At 33.1% G+C, this 21,050-nt stretch overlaps 2 protein-coding genes and 1 long non-coding RNA gene across 3 annotated transcripts; 2 read left to right on the forward strand and 1 right to left on the reverse strand.

Annotated features, from left to right (window-relative positions):
* Positions 1-1,196: 1,196 nt before the first annotated feature.
* On the reverse strand, positions 1,197-4,138 carry LOC131003547 (uncharacterized). The gene is made up of 3 exons (XR_009094712.1): positions 3,665-4,138; positions 2,106-2,186; positions 1,197-1,510 (listed from the first exon to the last, which is right to left on the reverse strand). It is a non-coding gene; the product is annotated as an uncharacterized LOC131003547 (long non-coding RNA).
* Positions 4,139-10,032: 5,894 nt separating this feature from the next.
* LOC131003559 (uncharacterized) lies at positions 10,033-10,796 on the forward strand. The gene is made up of 2 exons (XM_057930075.1): positions 10,033-10,485; positions 10,614-10,796. Exons 1-2 carry the CDS (start codon positions 10,033-10,035, stop codon positions 10,794-10,796), a joined length of 636 nt encoding a protein of 211 aa, XP_057786058.1.
* A 9,607-nt stretch (positions 10,797-20,403) lies between these two features.
* Positions 20,404-21,031, forward strand: LOC131003560 (chaperone protein dnaJ 20, chloroplastic-like). Its single transcript, XM_057930076.1, has one exon. The coding sequence runs from the start codon at positions 20,404-20,406 to the stop codon at positions 20,800-20,802; it is 399 nt and encodes a 132-aa protein (XP_057786059.1). The 3' UTR covers positions 20,803-21,031.
* Positions 21,032-21,050: the final 19 nt, after the last annotated feature.

Consider the following 21,050-nt stretch of genomic DNA (forward strand, 5'->3'; position numbering starts at 1 on the left):
AATTTAAAAATCCTGATACGATTTGCCATCGGAGGTTGTCACATATGATACAGCTAGTTGTTTTTATTTTAATTTTGGTATAATCCAACAATTATGCTGAGATAGAATGATTGAGTAAGTTCTAGTATATTTATTAATGTATTTTTTTAATCTTCTATTCCGTATCTTTTGAAAGATAACTTATTTCATCTTTACAAACTAAATTCTTCATTGTTATCCTTTTATTTTTAAATTTCTTATTTAATACTGTAAATTTATCAAAAAAAAAAATTAAATTGATTCCCGCTTTGAGATTTTTAATTATATTCTGTCTTAATTATGTCTACTATGTTGGATTTGAATTATACTAGATATTAAAGAATATTAGAAGTGAAATATAACCTTTTAAGTGATAAACTCTTTGATTTTAGATAGGACGATGAGATTTTGATGACTTTTGACGATGAATAGTGAGAACCTTTGATCTTTGATATTCGTAAAATTAAATAGAATAAATGTATACTTAATGAGATGAAACTATAAAGGCTTAAAAGTTCAATAACTAATTTATGGTTCGAGACTAACAATTAAAATATCTCTAAATCATCTCAATTTTTTTTTTGATCAATAAAAGTGAAATATATTAAAAACTCAGTACCAGTAGTACCAAAACAGTTACAAAAAAGAAAGTGAGTACTCTCGAGAGCACCACAAAAAAAAAGGAACATTCACTTCCACAATTTGAATAGTCTTGTTCCAACTCCAAAGTCTACCTTTAATATCCAACACAAGTTTTTTTGTATCTCACACCTTTCCTTCGAACCTACTTTCATTTCTACATTATCTCAATTAACTATGGTTACAATTCAATTAGAAGCTCAAGAAATTGAGATCAATGCGTGGCGGAACTAGACAAATCCGTCCCACAAAGCATGACCCATTTTCTTTTTTGATTTGTCCCACGAAACTTGACATGTTTATAAAAATGACAAAAAAATTACTCTTTATTCACTTTTTCACCCATCACACTTACACAAAATACTAATTTTTTAATTTTCGTGCCGAAAAGAACTGAGTCATGCTTTATGGGACGGAGGGAGTAAGAAACAACCCTGATTTAACAATTAAAGTGAGCTTGAGGAAGGCAACGAAATCAGCTCAGCACAGTCTTGGCAAAACCCTGCGCTCCTGTCACACCCCAAATCTTGAAGGAATAAATATAATCGAGGTGTGAATAATTCATAGAAATAAACAAGGAACAACCTTGTTAAAACCCGAATAATAAGATAGAGAGTCGGGCTATGCCCCTTTGGATCACAAGTTTTGTTTCATGCTTCTGACAACCGACATTCATTAGCATAAATTTAGTAGTGAAGAGTCTAAGCTCGATCAGGTATATCATTTGAAATTTAACATGAAGATCTTAAGTTGAGAAAACAAAAGACTGATATGAGTAATTGCTACAGCGGAAGTCTAACATAGGAATTTATCGCTAGCCTCAGCTCCGTCCCGTCAGCACCGGCCAGCCAACCTGAAAACATTTGAAAGTATTTTTGGGCTAAGTACTAATGTACTTAGTGGGCATGCATTTTCATAAACATTTCATATTTTCTTAAAGACAGTTTATCCAATCATACTTGACATGACTTAGAAGGTTTTAAATTGAAAGAACTTCTAAGCATGTTAAAACATTTTTCATTTGTGCGCACATGTCACACTCCCTTTCCGTTACTCGCTGTGATCCCGGACCTTTTAGCCACCGACGGATCCATTACTCCTGCTTTACTTGGACTGAGGGCGTAACCCAGCCAAGCTCCCATTTGGGACCCAATGCTCCGGAACACATCCCGTCGAGCACCCTTATAACGCCTCATACATGATTAGTGCCCGAATGGAGATCAACCCACCGAGTCATCTAATAGGTGTACACAATTCTCAAATAACGTGTTAGGTCAAGAGAGAACCTCGATCGATTCATTGTTGCGAGCCTTAAACGGAGCAGAGTGCACAAAATATTTTATTGGATAAACAGTTTTCATTTTATTGAATAAACAATTTGCATATCATTGAAACATTTAGAGCTTAATAACTCAATCATACTTTATACATTTGGAAAGTAAGCCCACCTGGTTAGGCAAAGCCTGAAGATCATAATCACATATAAACCTGTCTTGGGAAAGCAGCGCTAATCCCCCTGGTCACAAAGCCTACAAGAAATTCTATTCTTAATAGGTCTCGTGAAGCTAATCTTACGTCATGGTGTAGTGCTTAATATTCTATAATTCACTTAGCCGGGTTTTCAAAATTTAATAAATAAATAATTGAAAACATTTCTCTTGAGTTAAGAACACCAACAATATTCTTACTCATCTTTCTTTAATAATTGGAATTATAAATAAAACCAATTAAATCATAAATACTTTTTATTGCAAAATATAATGCAATTTCATGTCATGCTTAACATATAATAAGTAATTACTTATAATATGCACATAATAATAATTTAATATTATTATGAAAACTAGTCTTTGAAAATAATTAATCAAACTTAATAAGTCTAATTAATTAAATAATGTAATCCATTTTAAATAAAGAAACTGCACAGCCCAATTAAATAAATTAATAAAGGCCCAATAGATTTAATAATTAAAGGCCCAACTGAAATAAAAATAAATAAAAATCTCAGCCCAAATACTCATAAAAATTCGGCCCATGACTCGGCCCAAAACTAATTGAAATTCGGCCCATGACTAATTGAAATTCGGCCCATGACTCGAGCCCACTCTAAACCCAAACCTAAAGCCCAACACTCAAGCCCACCCCAAACAAGCCCTAGCCCAACACCTAGCCTCTTCTCCATTTTCTTTCCCCCCTCTCAGCCGCTCACACACATACACAAACAACTACAATATCACTCTCTCTCTCGGTCACATTTCACGGCCGCGGCTCCTTCCGGCGAGACAGCCGGCGACCGGCCTCATCTCCCTCTGACCTAGCCACCCGTCGATCTCCCTCTGTTCTCTCTCCTCCTTGGCGACGACGAAAACGCCGCCGCCTCCCTCGGCCTCTCGCTCGGCGACAACAACCCATAGCTGCCGCCGTCCTGACCTCGACGCAAATCAGCCCGGACCAGACCACCTCTCTCTCTCCAGCCGTGGCCGGGCAGCAGCGGCACCGCCGCCGTGCCCTGCCTCCCTCCGCTGAACCCACAGCCGCCCATCTCTCTCCACCCCCCTCTCTCTCTCCGTCCTCGGCCCGACAGCAGCGGGCAGAGCCGCCGTGCCGCGGCCTCCCTCTCCTACCCTTGGCCGGATGGCCGGCAGCGAGCTCGCCGCCATCCCGACGCCGCTCGACTCGGCCCACCACACATACGATACCAACAACAAAAGGGAAAAACATAGTTCTACTTCTTCTCTTTTCTTTCAAATACAGACTCATGCCTTGTATGTAAACATATATATATATATATATATATATATATATTCACACATTGTTCTTATGTATAAACATCATGTTATTATATTGAAATACACATATGCATATATATATATCGATGGGATGATGAAATGAATGTGTGTTTGTGTCTCTCTGTTTGGGAAAAAGTTCGAATGTTTTAAGTATGAAACATAAAAATGAATGCTTTAAACATGCAGCAACACAAATAATGGAGTTTAAAGAGTTAAACCTTGAATAGTTTTGGATGTTGTAATCTCTTAAGCTTGAGTTCTTTTTCTTGCAAGGATAATTTGTGTGAACGAAAGAAAGAAGATTTTAGCTGAAGTAAACTTTGAATTTGTCCAATGGTGTGAAGTGTGCAAGAGGTCTTTGAGGGTATGTGATGTTAAGTTTGAAAAAATGAGGGAGTAGGTGGGAGCTTATTTTAAGGGGTAGGTGGCGTATGTTAGGTGAGGGAGTAGGTGTGGGAATAAAAATAAAATAAAATAAAATAAAATAAAATAAAAAGTCTTCCAGGTTGTACTATGAAAACTGTAATAATCATTCAGTGTTTGCTTAAATAAAAGCTCGTGAAAATACTTTGAATGCTAAATTAAATAAATATGCGACGCACATAAATTTAATAACTAAATTTACAAATGTTTTTTTTTTTTTAAAACACTTTTGTTGGAATTAAAATAAATTCATTTTCTTTATATCCGGCGTGAATCATCCTGACTTCTAAGTTCAAAATACTTCTAAATTTAGCTAAGAAATAACGGGGTGTTACAGCTCCAGCCTCACGCAAAACATCAATCTTGGTGATTCATTCCAAGACAAAAACCGTTATAACAAAATTTGAGCCCAATTGTCTTGATCAATGGGCATTAGTGCCAAGTTTATTTTGTAACCTATATATAAATAGAATTCTCATGTATAAGATCATTAGATTATTCATTATTTACCAATCGAAAATAAAATTCTTTCTCTGCAATCTAAATTCAATCTTCCTCTTAAATTTTTAGATTATTTTCTTCGTTTTCGTTTTCTATATTCAGTTGAGATTAAAGTCTGATTCAATAGACACTATTGAGAATGCTCTTGAATCATGTTTTGTATTGATTTTGGCAGCGTTTTGTTTATTACACTCTCCGTCCCAATTCAATAGGTCATGTTTCTTTATTTAGACGTCTCAATTCAATAGGTCACTTCCAAAAATGGAAAGTCAATATATAACAAATATCCCTACATAACTCATTATTTACACCAAATGTCATTGTACATCACACATAATTATTTTTTTCTTATTTATCTCTCCTATTTTTTGGACAAATATATTGTGAATTCTTTTTAATTTTTTAATATTCAATTCAAATATATATATATATTCAATTAAATTATTATTTTTAATTGTATTTATAAATATAATAATTAAATTGTTATCAATTTTATATGAATATAAATATATAAAAATAATTTTGTGCATTACACAGTGTGCAAACGATAGTTCTATAATAAATACTACTCCATTAAATAAGATGGCCCAAATATCACACTAGGGTTGTAATCGAATCGAATCGAAGCGAATATCAACATATTCGATTCGTATTCGTGAAACAATATTAATATTCGATTCGTGATTCGATTCGATTTCGAATATTAAATTCGATTCGATATTCGATTCGTTGATATTTTCGAATTATTCGATTCGATTCGAGTATTCGATTCGTTTATTAAAAGTACCTTAATTTTTTTTTTCCGAATACTCGATTCGAATATTCGATTCGAGTATTCGACTTGTATTCTATATTATTCGATTCGAAAATATTCGATTCGAAATTCTGAAGGAAAAAAAAATGTTAAATAATATAGGTATATATTCAATATATATGCTAACAAATCATAAACACAGAATTATGCTAACAAAATCATAAACACAGAATTATGCTAACAAAATATGAAACAAATCATAAGTTTATATAGAATTATACTAGAAATGAACTATAAAATAAAATAAAACCCATGTAAAAGGGGCAAAAATGGAAATGAAGGATGCTGAATCTCTGAATATAGGAACAGAGAAAATCGCTGAATCTCATCACTCTCAAACAAATTAGAATCTCATCACTCTCAAACAAATTAGAGAGATTTAGAGTCAGAGAAATGGGGAGATCGGCGACTGCTGTCCTTGCTTAGAGAAATGGGGAGATCGGCGACGAGCGACGAGCAGCAGATGCAGGCGACGCGGCGACGAGCAGCAGATGCAGGCGGCGCGGCGACGCGGTGACGAGCGACGCGGGGATGCAGGCGACGAGCGGCAGATGCAGGTGGCGCGGCGACGGGTGGGGCAGCGGCTACGGGTGGATGCAGGCTTGGAGGTTGGGGGCTTGGAGCTGTGCGGCGCTGCTTTAGTTTAGGAATGAGGAATTGAGATTTGAGGATTGGGAGGCGCTGATTTAGTTTAGGGAATTAGGGTTTAGGTTTTACTTTTTAACATATTAAACAATTCAAAATATTATATATATATATATATATATATATATATATATATATATATCGAATCGAATATTTACGAATATCGAATCGAATATCAAAATTTCATATAAGTATTTGAATAATAATCGAATCGAATCGAATATTTGTTATCGAATACGAATCGAATAATTTCGAATACGAATCAGGCAATTTCGAATCGAATCTCGAATCGAGCAAAAATATTCGATTCATTTACAACCCTATATCACACGCTGCAAAGCAATATCTAATATGCATTTCAGCATTAATTTGAACGACTTTAAATTATGGTTTCCAAATTCGTAACTAATGAATTGTTTGGAAAAAAGATCGATGCCAGTATTTCAAATCCATTAAAATTTCTTTCTGTATTATTTTTTGGATTGATATTGATAAATTATGAATTTATATAACTAATTAGTTATCTAAATTTACTCCCCCAATTCTCCATAGAGAAAAATATATTCCTTTTTTATATTAAAAAGAGAATTTTCTCCAATCCAAACAGAACTAATTCATGTATCACAAACAAACATCAGAGTATGTCTAGTATCATAAAGGGATAATAGCCGGAAAATATATAGAGTTTTTTTATTTTCTTATTTATATCATCACCTTTAATTTGACTAAGAAATACTCCTCTTGTTCACGAAAAGATGTTCTAAAGTAGATTGACAAATTTTAAGAAAATTTTTGTTGTTTTAGTGAGTAGAGAAAATGGGGCCCACAAATTAAGAAAATTAGAAAAGTTGATTAAGTTATAAAATAAGAAAATTGGTGTGATAATATTATTCATCCTTGAAGTGAAAATAAAAAAAGAAAAATGACGAACTTATCTTTTGTATAAAATGTGAGAAAAGAAATGAGGCATTTAAAGACACAAATTTTTGTTATCCCTCATTTTTTCATAATAAATTTATGAGGCAAAATGGGATATACCCTTTTTGAAAGATGAAACATAAAATGTACCCACTTTTTTTAAAACAATAAAATCTACCCACTTAGGACATTTTTACCCCTATGTGTAATTCGCGCATTGCTCACATTGCTCGACACTGAAGCGTCGAGCATTGAACTGTCGAGCATCAAGCATGTCGAGCAATAGTTCAATAGTTCAAATTGAACTATTGCTCGACACTTCGACGCCTCGAGCATCGAGTGTCGAGCAATTAAGAACTGTCGAGCAATAGTTCATATGTCGAGCAAGACGAGCAATAGTTCAATTGAACTATTGCTCGACATTAAGTGGAGTGTCGAGCAATGTGAACTGTCGAGCACTGAACATTTTTGGCACAAATTCAAAAATCAAACTTCAGATCTTGGCACAATTTCAAAAATCAAACTTCAGATCGGAAATCGTGCGACTTCAGATCGAAAATCGTGCAGGTGGGGGAATCGGTAGAGAGAGAGAGAGAGAAGAAGAAGAAGAAGAAGAAGAAGAAGAAGAAGAAGAAGGAGGAGGTTGCGCCTGCGATTTGGGGAGGAGTCGCGGCGAGGCACGGCGAAGCTGCGGCGGAGGCGTGCGTGGACGTGCTGGAGAGAAACGGCGGCGCGCGACGGAGGCAGATCTGGGCGGCCACGGCGACGGCGCTAGCGCGGCGGAGGCGGAGACACCCTGGAGGGCGGCGGAGGCGCTTTGAGAGAGAGAGAGAGAGATGGGGAGAGGCTGCAAGTTTTTTTGGGGGGGAGAGGCTGCGATTTTTTATTTTTTTTTTGGAGAGAGGATTTGTTTGGTATTTCCTTTTTGTTTTAAGGGTATCTTAGTCTTTTCAACCTCAAAATGGGTACATTTTATATGTTTAATTTTGGGTGGGTATATTTTATGTTTCATTTTTTAAATAGGGTAAAAAACACCATTAACCCTAAATTTATCCATCAAAGTAAACGCACCTTGTAAGAATAGTAATTATTCGCATGATTTTTTTTTGAGGCAACACCCTAATCTAGCCAAAACCTTTTAGTCATAGGAAATTTTAGCCATACAAATAAAAATATGGAAATAATAGCATTTCTGACTAAAATACCCTTTTAGTGTGTAACAATATAAAATATACTATTACACACTTTTTAGAAACGAAAAAAGTGTGTAATAGTGTATTTTACACTGTTACACACTTTTTTGCAAGCACACACTTTTACATTATTACACACTTTTGCGAAAAGTGTGTAACAGTGTAAAATACATTGTTACACACTTTTCGCAGTTACACACTTTATGTTATTACACACTTTTGCGAAAAAGTGTGTAACAGTATTAAGGGTATAATTGTACATTTACGTTAGAAAATGCTAGTTTTTCCATATTTTTATTTGGGTGGACATTTTTTCCTTTTCTTATACAAGGCTAATTGAGCCCATTAACTCTTTTTTTTTTCAACTGAACATAAGCTCTTAACTCCCCCCAAATATTTCTCTTTACAGGAAATTAACTATTTGGCCAGATCTTACCATCATAGTTACCATTCCGGAAAATAGCAGATTTTGTATTTTTTTTTCTTCATATTTGGGGCCTATCCATTTGTGTTTAACTTTTGCGGCACATTTACAGGCTGAGCCTAGAGTGATTATTTATTAAATTTGGTGATTTATAAGGATAAAATAGTATTTTTAATTGATATATTTAATATTTTATTAAATAAGCAGCTATGAAAAATAAAATGTAGGCTATGAATAGAATCATCCTTAAAGAAAATTAAGCTGAGCCCAAAAAGTAATTTTAATTAAATAATGGGAAGTCCAATTTTATGCTCCGCCTTGTCCCATCTTCATATACCTCCAAATTATATTAATTAATGATACTCAAATTTTAAATTTTGACTTTAAACTCTCAATCTTTTTTCTACTCGAATAAATTCGCTAGCCTTTGAATGCGTACGTTATTTTGAGTCCGACTAGATACTAAAACAGCTGAATGTGCCAAACTGAGTAAGGACAAAATGATTCAATGAAGTTAATTATTACTATATGTGAGCACAATATACAATGTTTGAGTGAAATTAATTTTTATATAAAGTTGTTGGGATTATTTTTTTACAATATATATGGTTCTTTTCTTCCTGAGGCCTGCAATAGGACACTTTCATTGCAAATGAGCTTGTTTAGTTTACTTTTAATACTGTAGATATGTTGACACAATGCCGATTCTTTATATACAAATCATGTTCTGCAGAGTACTAAAATCATGAAAAATAAAATATGATTTGCAATAAGGATTTTATGCACGTATTAACAATTTGCTTGATATTGATATTTTCTTCATCCCGCGAATCTTGAGCAGTATTATTTTTAGTTGTTCCGCGAAGTTTGAGCACTTTCTTTATATGATTTTTTTTTTTCATTTTATTCACATTTTCACTTTTTCATCTATCACATCTAATACATAAAATACTACTCTCTTCGTCCCATTGGGCTTGTCCTATTTGGTTTCTGCACAACTTAAAAGCACTTTATTAACTAAAGTAATCATTCCCTTAATTAAAGTCATGTCACCTTTTATCAATTAAAGCACTTGGCCGAAAATAAAGCACTGAAGCTATTATAGGTTGTAAGCCTTATAAAGAATTGGCGCTAAATTGGAAAGAGAAACAAATTTCACCTGCTGCCAAATTTAAATAAGGACCGAATTTCAAACTTCCTTTCACTAAAAATTGGGAATTCAAATTTCCCACTAAAAATTTACAAAAGGCAAGGGGGACTCCCCCTATATAATCTGCCAGAGTTTCAAATTTTACTTAACTCATCCTACTCTCAAAAGTAAAAAAAAAAAGGGAAAAATGAGGGGGCAGATTACACCACTGGAGAAAGAAATGCTATAGTGCAGTTTCTTCTTCTTGATAGCAAAGATGGTAAGCCAAAACATGGGCGAATGCAGGAGGCCGTCGTCAAATTTGGGGCATGTCGTCGTACTGTGAGTCGGCTTTGGTCAGCTGCAAAAAAGCAACAACAGCAGGGTGAGCACATACATTTATTAAGTGGTAAATGTACAAAAAGATCCAATAGGGTGCACATCGATTTGGAGTTAATTTCAAGTTTGGCATTAAGCAAGAGAAGCACAATTAGAAGACTTGCAAGTGGTATAAATTGTAGCAAAAGTACAGTGGGGCGATGGATTCGAAAGAGTTTGATCAAAGCTCATACAAGTGCAATCTAGCCGACAAATTGCTTCGGCTTAAGTTTTCACTTGAAGCCATTGAGTATGATAGAATACTTAAGGTTCTTCAATTTAAGAATATGCACAATACGGTACATATTGATGAGAAGTGGTTCTACATAACCAAAGCATCTCATAGGTTTTATTTGACCCCCGGGGAGGTCGAAACACATGGGACATGCAAGTCTAAGAAGTTTATTGAGAAGGTTATGTTCATGTGTGCTGTGTGCATGCCCTTATTTGCACCAGATGGGACTGTTTTGTTTGATGGAAAGATAGGAATTTTTCCATTTACAGAATGGGTTCCAGCAAAAAGATCAAGTAAAAACAGAGCGGCAGGGACACTTGAACAGAAACCAATTCAGTCTATCAAGAAACAAGTAATCAGAGATAACTTTATTCATAAGGTATGGGTTTCTAAAGAGTTGTGTGCAAGTTGTAAGAGTAGAATGATAGGAGTACATAACTCAATCTTATTGTACTAGAAATCTTCATTTTATTCAAGTTATTTTCTGAATTTGAAAATATTGCACAGATTGTTCCATCCATTAAGCTTAAATGGCCATCTTTTGCAAGCAAAACAATTTTTATTCAACAAGACAATGCAAAACCTCACATAAAGGATGATGACCCTGAATTTAGAGAGGTGGCAAGTGCTGATGGGTTCAACATAAGGATAGTGCATCAACCACCCAATTCCCCGGATACCAATCAATGATCTAGGGTGGTTTCGAGCGATACAAAGTCTACAAACTGAAAATGTTTGTAGAAATGTTGATGATCTTGTCAATGCAGTGGTAAGTTCTTTTGAGGAACTATGATCCACTACTCTAAACAATGTTTTTCTAAGCTTACAAGGGTGCATGGTTGAAATCATGAAGGTGACACTACAAGAAAATGCGGCTTTAACGACCAAAATTTCGATCGTTAAAACCTAAAAATTGGTCGTTAATATTTTTAACAACCGATTTATTGATCGTTTTTTTCGGTCGTTGTTTGCATCGTCACCCGAGTTTTAATGACCGTTTTTTCGATCGTTAAATTTAACGATCGATTTTTTATTTTTAACGACCGAAATTTCGGTCGTTAAAAAGAGAAAAAATAAAATAAAAATATAAATAAAAAAATTATTTTTTTTATATTTTTTTAAATAACGACCGAAATTTTATTTTTAACAACCGAAAATTCGGTCGTTAAAAATTAATAATAAAAAAAATTCCGAATATATATATATATATATATATATATATATATATATATGTGAGCTCCTTATATGAGCACCACTCATGTTTAGCTCTCGTTAGCGTTATCTTTTTTGTTTTAGACATTTATTTTTATTCTAATACTTCATATATTGTTATTGAGATCATTAATTTTATAAATTACATAAAAATCAAAGTTCGATTTGTTCATATTCCCTTTAACTTCAAATAATTAATAAAAGAATAAATTAGACTTTGATTTTTATTTAATTTATAAAATTAATGATCTCAATAACAATATATGAAGTATTAGAATAAAAATAAATGCCTAAAATAAAAAAGATAATGCTAATGAGAGCTAAACATGAGTGGTGCCACTACTACAAAAACGCTCATAGATAACGGATAAAATCCGTTATCTATGACCCCAAAAAACCGATAAGTATAGTGGTGATATCTATGATACAGTCATACATAACGGTTTTTTTACCGTTATGTATAATAGTATAGATAACGGTACGATGCTCATACGTAACGGTACATAACCGTTATCTATAATAGTTATACATAACGGTTTTTCACCGTTATGTATTAGAATTTTTTTTTGTTTTTTATCATCATAGTTAACAGTTTTTTGTACTTTTTATAACGATTTAAGCCGTTATCTTTGTAAGAAATACATAACGGTAGGAACCGTTATGTTTTAATATTTTTACCGTTATGTATTAGAGATATATTTATTTTTTTTCATCATAGTTAACAGTTTTTTGTACTTTTTATAACGGTTTTAACCGTTATCTTTATTATTTAATATTTAATATTTTTTTTCAATTTTCTGTTATTTATCTCAAGAAATAAATAAATAATTTATAAACAATAAAATGATAAAATCATCAATAACATAAATTATATATAACACAAAACCTTCATACATTATCATCCAAAACCTTCATACATAATGTTTTGAGCCTAACTCAAAAAAAAAAAAAAAAAAAAGAAACTTCACAGAAGCACCTTCATGCTCCAACTTTGATGAGTTTCAGCTGCTCCTTCATACATAGTGGGTATGACTTTTGAGCATATCTCCCTCATCTGCTCCTTTATACCAAAACATAAAATCAAACAACTTAACATTCAAGGAATCTGAATTGTCATCAAGCAAACAGAAAAAGCCTACCTGTTAATAGTTGGTCTATTTGGCGGCCTCATGCCAAAAACTGAAAAATCCAAAGACATTGGAGCGTGCTCACTCCTCTCCCCAGCTGCCTGCCTTGTCTCATTGCCATGGTCATCCATCTTGATCATATTGTTTGGCGCCAAACAGAAGCTCAGGAGCTCTGTACCATCTAGATACTACACGGTTCAATACGATTTGCTATAAAACCTTGTATAAACAATTAACACAAAGGTCGGAGTAAGACATACGAGTAGGGTCGGAGTAAGACATACGATTCTATAATTTTTTTTAGAATGAAGGTATTATTTCCTCATCATGGTTTTCATCATATTTTACTTGCACACGCTATTATAGGTCATAACACAATCTTCTATATAGTATATTCAACAATTCAAAAATACAATATATGGAGGTAATCACAACACAATAGCTCTTTCGACATCTAACTCAGCTAAGAATTCACAGTTATATACATACATATGCATTCAGTTAACAATTTAAAAAGTAACTCAACAACTTTCCAGTGACTCCAAACAAATTACAACCAAAATTATTCGACTAACCTGGCTTGAAGAAAATAGACAATCCAAGAAAAGGGCAATATGATCACAAAGGTAACATTCACCTTAAATACTTCGATTGTTTCAATCAATGCTATGCTAATCTACTATTACAAAATGAAAACTACAGAGAAGCAGAAAGCAAAAATTGCATGTCTATTTAACAGATGTTCATTCAAATGTCTCAAGTGGCAGTTCCAACTATCCCTCCATGTCTATTTAACACAAGAATCTGCTTCCAATATTTAGAAGTATAAGATGCTGGATTATCCAACTATCCCTCCATGACTCAAGTACACTACTTCTCTTTTTGGTAACCAAGAATATCCTTCCCAGCATGTACAAACATGCACCAACCAAGAAGGTATAGAAGTTGTTTATAAAAGTTTTTTTGCAATATTAAACAAAGGAAACAGAACATCAGCCAGCATTTCATCCAGAGTAGGTGCTGTCAAATACAATCGAAGCATGTGAAATATACAGAAGTCAAGTAAATATAAATTATGGAGAACATAAATGAGGCAACAACTAAAGTGGGAGGATTAGAGTAAAAGATTTCAGCAAGTTTCAGCGTTAGATAGCATCGAACATAATGATGCATGATTCAGGATTATATATATAGATAGATTTTTTAGAGCAGTGAATAAACAAATAGATGAGAACACATTCAATTGGAAATGAATATGAAAAACTAATCGGAAACTGAAAATGTTAGCTGTTTTCCACTGACCAGCGTCGGCGTGCGAACTTGAGTGGCTTAAAGGGAGGGTTGTGACTGGTATGGGTTAGGCGTCGTATATTGTTCATTTCCTAATTCATTTAATTTATAAATATTATAACCTGCTTAGTCAAAATTATAATAGAATAGAGATATATGTAACAATTGCACCGTAAAAAATTGATAAACATAACAATTAGCATTGTAAAAATTCATCTGATGTGAAACTCAGAACTTAAGCGTTATAAAAATAAAACCAACCCCTCAACAAGTGAAAAAAATGCTTTGGCACTTCTGACCACTTAAGTGCCCTATTCTTTTCTTTTATAGATAGTGGAGTAATTAGTCATTGTTTTATGTGGAGGATAGTCAACAAGGGCAAATTGTTAGTGTGTACTCTAGAATATTGTTTCAAAGAGTTAGCATCATTCAAAATCCTCAACCATTGAGATGGAGTGAAAACAAGAAGACCTTTCCTTTTCTCCAAACCACCAGAACAAGCATGCAATAATCAATGTACAGAAAGATTAGCAGAACTGACCTGCAGAAGCTCCAAAGATAGAACGCGAGTTTTGCTCATCATTATCCTCCCTCATACCCATCTGCAAACACCTTTTATAATTTGGTCAATCAGGTGGTACAGACAACTCTGAACTACAAAATAATAAGATGATAGAAACACAAACCTTACAAAGTGTAAGGAAAAGAAGTAAAGCATCACGATGTCCAACACTCATGTTCTCTTGGACAATCCCTCTAACAAAAATAGCACAATTAAGTTGCAGAATTAAAATGTACAAGTAAAGTTCAGAAGATGCAGATAAATATCAAGGTTGCTCACTGCAAGCCCCTGTTTGAGCATGCATAGAGTGAATCATGTTCTAGTGAACTGCATAAAGATTAACTGATTGATCCCTGCAAAATCTTATTTACATGATCACTTACAAGATAGCTGCAAAGCCAACAGACTGAAATTTCAAATTAAACTGCAAGCCAATAAACTGAAATTTCAAACTAAACTCCCTGATTACCATCAATTTTTATATTCAATTTTATCAGGTACAAATCACAATGAGAATCACAATGATCATCAATTCAATACAGTGAAAACTGAACCAACACACATCACATATTGGAAAATCATTACCCACAAGCATTCATTGAAATATATCCACCTTTGCAAAGGCTTCATCGACTATTATCCACTTAGCTAACAAGATAAGCTTCAGATAAATTAGGGAAATGGGGGAAAAAATCAGCAAAAAGTAGACATTAATGCATTGCAAAAGCACCACAAATTATCCAGTAACTAACCAAAAAACCAAACTTTCAAATCTCACAACTCAATATCTTTAAGCAAAGAAATCAAATAAGACGATTCCTATCAGCTGGAAGTTTCTATCAACAACCAATTAAGGGCCAGACAACAATCAGACAGGTTAAATTGGTTATATAGAAAGTATCGATACCTGGCAAGCGAAGAAACCCTTGTAATTGAGAAGGTAATGGGAAAAGGAAATACAGGCGGGGTCACGGAAGCGGGCAGCATGGAAGTCGGCGACGGTGGCAGAGCGGAGGAAGGAATCGGTGGGAATATTAAGATGAGCTAGTTGCAGAAATATGGAGATGTAGAAAAAAATACAAAAAATAGAAAGAAAAAAATACAGAAAATCTAGCAGCGACGGTGTCTAGCGGAGAATTAGGCGGCGGCGGCGGCGGAGACTTAGAAGTGGACGGGATCTCCGGTGAATCGTGGAGTAGGCGATGAATTGCGGCGGACGCGGAGGCTGGGCCGAAGACAACAATTCACGGCGGAGACGACTAGCAGGGCCGAAGAGAAAGGCAATAAGAGGCAGATGACGAGGGAGAGATGTGCAGAGGGAGAGAGCTGGCCTGCCTTGTAGGGCTCCGACGCATGGTGGCGGCGATTGGAGGAGCGAGGGTGGCGGCGACGAATTAGGGCTATAGATTTGGGGGTGGGTGAGAGGGTAAAAGGTGATGAGAGAGAGGGAGAGGCGAGGGGTAGGGGCTAGGGGGTCTGGGCAGAGAGGTGATAGGAGAGAGAGACGAACGTAACCACCGCGCCGGAGGCGGTGAGAACCGGCGAAACTGCCTGAGAAGGAAGAACGAGAGTGAGAGGGGCGGGAGAGCTTAAGATGAGGGAAAGAGAGGAAAAAATTTATACCAACAATTATTTACTTTAATTTATTTAAGTGCTATTTAAAAATAATAATAATAATACATAACAGTTTTGAGGCGCTCATATATAACGGTTAAAACAACCGTTATAAAAAGACGCTAATAGATAACAGTTGTCTTAACGGTTCGATAATACCGTTATGTATGCAACTAATAGATAACGCTCATACATAACGGATTCACTAAAACCGTTATCTATTTCCATGGACAACAGTACATAGATAACGGTTTTTTGTCAATTTCCATGGACAACAGTACATAGATAACGGTTTTTTGTCAAAACCGTTATCTTTTCAAAAAATGCGCTCATACATAACGGTTTTCTAAAAAAACCGTTATGTATGAAGTGTTATGTATGTGTAATTTTGTAGTAGTGTGCTCACATAAGGTATGTAGCATAACATAAAAATATAAGGTATATAAGGTATATATATAATATATATATATTTTATATCTTTGTATCCCACAAGTATTTTTAGTATATTTCAAATGTATTTTGACCTTAATTGCATACCATTTGACGAACTTCCCAGTAGGTCACTCATCTTACTTGTGCTCTAAGTCAAGCACGCTTAACCTTGAAGTTCCTTTCGAGTAGTCACCAATACAGAACACTCGTATTATTGATATATATAGTACCTATTAATTCATTTAAACACTAATTCAATATAAAATATCATTAATCATTCAAACCCTTATAATATGTCGAGATAATAACTAAGATTTGTGGTGCAGGTGAAACATTGACGGTAAATACACGATCGAATTTAAAATAATAAAAAAATAATATTATCGTAATTAAAAAAAGAAAAGAAAATATGAGTATGAAAAATAACAATCAAATATACAACAAAATCAGTATTAAATCAAATAATAAATATTACAAAAATTAATATTTGAAAAATAATTTTATTATTTTAAAATAATAAAATTATTAATATTTTGAAAATAATGAATCTAATAATTTAGAAAATCTAATAAGTCTAATAATTTATTATTATTTGCAAATAATATCAAATTTTCATTAATATCAATATTATCTATTTTTTTAGAATAATATTATGAAAATAACAATCATTTTCAAAATATTCTCTATAATTTAAAAATAATAATTAAATAGAAAATTAATAAAAAAAATAATTAAATATTTATATATATATATAATCAAAAAATAAAAATGAAAATTAAAAATTTTATAAATTGAAAAAATAATATTAACGACCGATTATTCAGTCGTTAATAAATAAAATAAAGAAATAAATAAATTAATTAAAATAAATAAAAAATAAATAAATAATAAATAAAAATAATTTTAACGATCGAAAAATTCGGTCTTTAAAAAAATAAAAAAAAATTATTTAAAAAATATTAAAAAATAAATAAAAAATTAAAAAAATAATATTAACGACCGAATAATTCGGTCGTTAAAAAAATTAATTTTTAAAAAAATTTAATTTTTTATAAAAATAAAAAAATATATATTAACGACCGAATTTTCGGTCGTTAAAATTTAAAAAATAATTAAAATATTAAAAAAATAATTTTTACGACCGAAAATTCGATCGTTAAGAAAAATAAAATATTAAAATATTAAAAAAATAATTAGCACCGAATTTTTGGTCGTTAAAAAAATAAAAAATAAAATCGGTCGTGAAACGATCGTAAATCAATCGTTAAAGCCGCAAAATTAACGACCGAAAATTTCGGTCGTTAACCGCGTGTTTTCTTGTAGTGTGAAGGGTCACAATGCCTATAAGATCCCTCACATGAAGAAAGGGGCCTTAATAAGGCAGGGAGAACTACCACTTAACTTAAAGGTGTCTCATGACTTGGTGAATGAATGCATTACATATTTGATGGAAAAGGGCATTGTGAGTGGAATGGAAGAGCTAATGCAAGCAATTGGAATGGAAGAGAGCCTAATGGAGAATTTGACAATTGAACAAGTATAGCCAAATGTTTCTTTAGGCTATTCAGCCTATATTTTGTAAAGAAATGCTTTTTTTTTAAAATGAAGGATGATTTTATTAAGGGATGATGATGTAAAAGGCAGCCTATATTTAAAAATTCGTGCCAAAAAGAAATTGATCAAATTTCGTGGGAATGAGTGAGTATTATATATCTAATATCTCCATAACAAAACTCTCACATTATTTTTATTATATTTTATTTTATTAATGTGCGTTGTTCTATTACACATCCACGATCTCACCATATATGGTGATACATTATAATATGTAAAAGTGCTAGAAAATAAAATGAGAATTAAAAGGAAATATTAAACAATATCCTACAATATATAATATGATTATTAATTATTTTGAGATGAATTTCAAGTATGTCTGTTTTTAGCTGTGGCCTAATTTCATGGCGCCTAGCAACAGCTGATTGACACATTAATATATTTTTGGATGAATTGTTGTTTGACTTTGACTTGCAGGTTTGTCGATCCATATATTCAACAAATATTACACAGCTTAATGGTATTAAGATGCTTCCCTTCTACGATCCGAGTCACCAAAGAGGAAAATAAGGAATATATTAATTATTTTTTTTAAAAGAAAAAGAAACACAAAAAATGTTGCCTTGTGCGCTATATTTTATTATAAATTTTATAATTTAAAATTAATACACGCTTGTCATGCAGTATGTCATGACAAAACAAAAATATTAATCCCAATTAATTAATTAACTCTTATATATAATTAAATGTATATATTTTCTCTTACATGTCATATAATCAAATTTTTATAATACTAATTGATGATGAATAAAATATGCATCGAAGTCAAAGATAACAGAAATCAATCATTAACAGTGTTGTCAGCTGGCTGACAACGCTGTTAACCCGAAAACAGTCCGAATTTTACGGGATTTGATATTATCTCGAAGAACTTGAGCATCCAACGAAGGCGAAGATTTAATTAGAGGTCAGCTGGCCAACATCACTGTTAACCTGGAAACAGTTCGAATTTTATGAGATTTGATATTATCTCGAAGAATTTGAGCATCCGACGAAGGCGAAGATCTAGTTAGAAATAGAGATCAACTTGAAGAGTTTTAGTTCTATTAAAACCTAATTAAAGTGCAATTCCCAATAAGATTCTTAGATATTTTAACTTATAAATACATGTAAATTCTCAATGTAAAAATCATCGCTTACATCTCATAGCTCACGAATGCACAAATTTCTCTAAGTCAATACAAAGTTCCCAAAGTTTCGTCTTGTATTCTCGTCCTTTTTAACTTTCTATTAGAATCTGTTTTTTATAACAATTTTATGGGTAAAAATAGCATTATAAAAAAATTTATGATACAGATCGCGAAGGGATACTCCAGGAGATCAAACAGCTCACAAAGTGAACAAGAGGGATCTATAGTGTACGCGTTTATTTTTCACGTTGAGTATTTTTATTAATAAGATGTCTTTATTCTCATCATTTCAATATAGAATATGAATCAAGGAGTATAAATTATCAATTTGTTTTTGAGAAATTATAAAAAATATTAGAATATTCCTAAGTTGAACTCCATCTTAATATATAAATGCCGGCCCCTTACAAAAGAAAATTATTTGACAACTCACAAACACAAAAGCGATCTTATTAAAATCTAGCGTGAAAAAAACCCCTTTAAATTTTAAAGCTCACGAGATAAAAGAGTATCGTGCAATACTTCTAATTGTTACCATATATATATATATATGGTTAATTATATATGAATTAATAATCTTTCAACAAATTTTCATTTTACACACAAATTTTAAATTTTATATTAACATTACTCAATTATTAATTTTTTTTTTCTCATTTAGCATATTCGCTCATTTTTCAACATTATGACAAGGCATAAATATACTCGTGTGACATAAATATGACCGCGTGGAAAAACATAACCAATGTCTTATTATATAGTGGGATGGAAACGATGTCGCGTTTCAGGCACAAAATTTGACCGAAAAATGAACGAATGAAAAAAAAATTGGGTAATTTTTTATTACAAATTTTAAATTTATGTACAAAATAAAAAATTATTAATTAAAAATTTATAATAATTTATATACAAAATTAATCTTGTAAAAAATTGTCCCCAAATGACATTATATTAAGTACCATTATCCTCTTTCTCTCCCTCTCTCTTCATTTTTTTTTTGGTGCCGCCGTGAAATTCTTGTTGTCTATTATACAAGAAAATAGGGCATATATGCAGGCCAAATTAAACAAATGCCAATTTAAATGAAGCAATACATTAACTTAACAGAAATAACGCCAAATATCTGGCGCACCGCGTTGAAACTTTCACTGTTCACACCTCATCTCCTTTCAAAAGTTTCTAAATTAAACCTTTATTCTCTCACTCACGCACGCACGCCCTTAGGAAAACATTTGTTTTTATGAATTTCCAAAGATATGTGTGTTAACTATAAATAGGTACCCAAACACACTCACAATTTTTATACTCTTGTTAAAATGGAGGCGTCCATGAGCATAAGCAAGAGCAACCACAAGTTATTACAGAAACGCAACCTAGCCTCCAAAAACCCTAGAAAGAAAGCCATAATTTCATGCATGCCGCCGAAAATGAACTTGTACCGACTTCTCTCTCTCTCATCGCCAAATGTAGGGTTCGATGAGATCAAGAGAGCCTACAGATCCATGGCTCTTCTCTACCACCCTGATGTCTGCACAAACCCTCAATCCACGCCTCGATTCATCCAGATACGCCACGCCTACGACACCCTCTCCGACCCCAAATCGCGCCAAATCTACGACCTTCAACTCGACGGATCCAGAAAGCTGTGGGAGAGGCAGCTCCATGGCCTCAGGGAAAGGTGTGATCAAAGAATTAAGACAAGGAGATTCATGTGAATTTATCAATTATGGCACCTCTCCAATCTTTGCTGCTCTATATATCGTGTTTCACTTTCATTTATTAATTATCATGGCAACTTTATTTATTTATTAATTGCTAGTATAGCAAGATTTTTAGCTATATGTATGTTGAGTTCAATGCTTATTTACTTTATGGATTGGTATAAAATTATTAATCCTAAATGTTGACAAGCATGAGTTCAAAAATCTTTATTTCACTTTATTATACGGATGAACTTTCTCCT

This window comes from Salvia miltiorrhiza, unplaced genomic scaffold (assembly GCF_028751815.1).
Source record: "Salvia miltiorrhiza cultivar Shanhuang (shh) unplaced genomic scaffold, IMPLAD_Smil_shh original_scaffold_220:::fragment_1, whole genome shotgun sequence".
NCBI classification, from domain to species: Eukaryota; Viridiplantae; Streptophyta; class Magnoliopsida; order Lamiales; family Lamiaceae; genus Salvia; species Salvia miltiorrhiza.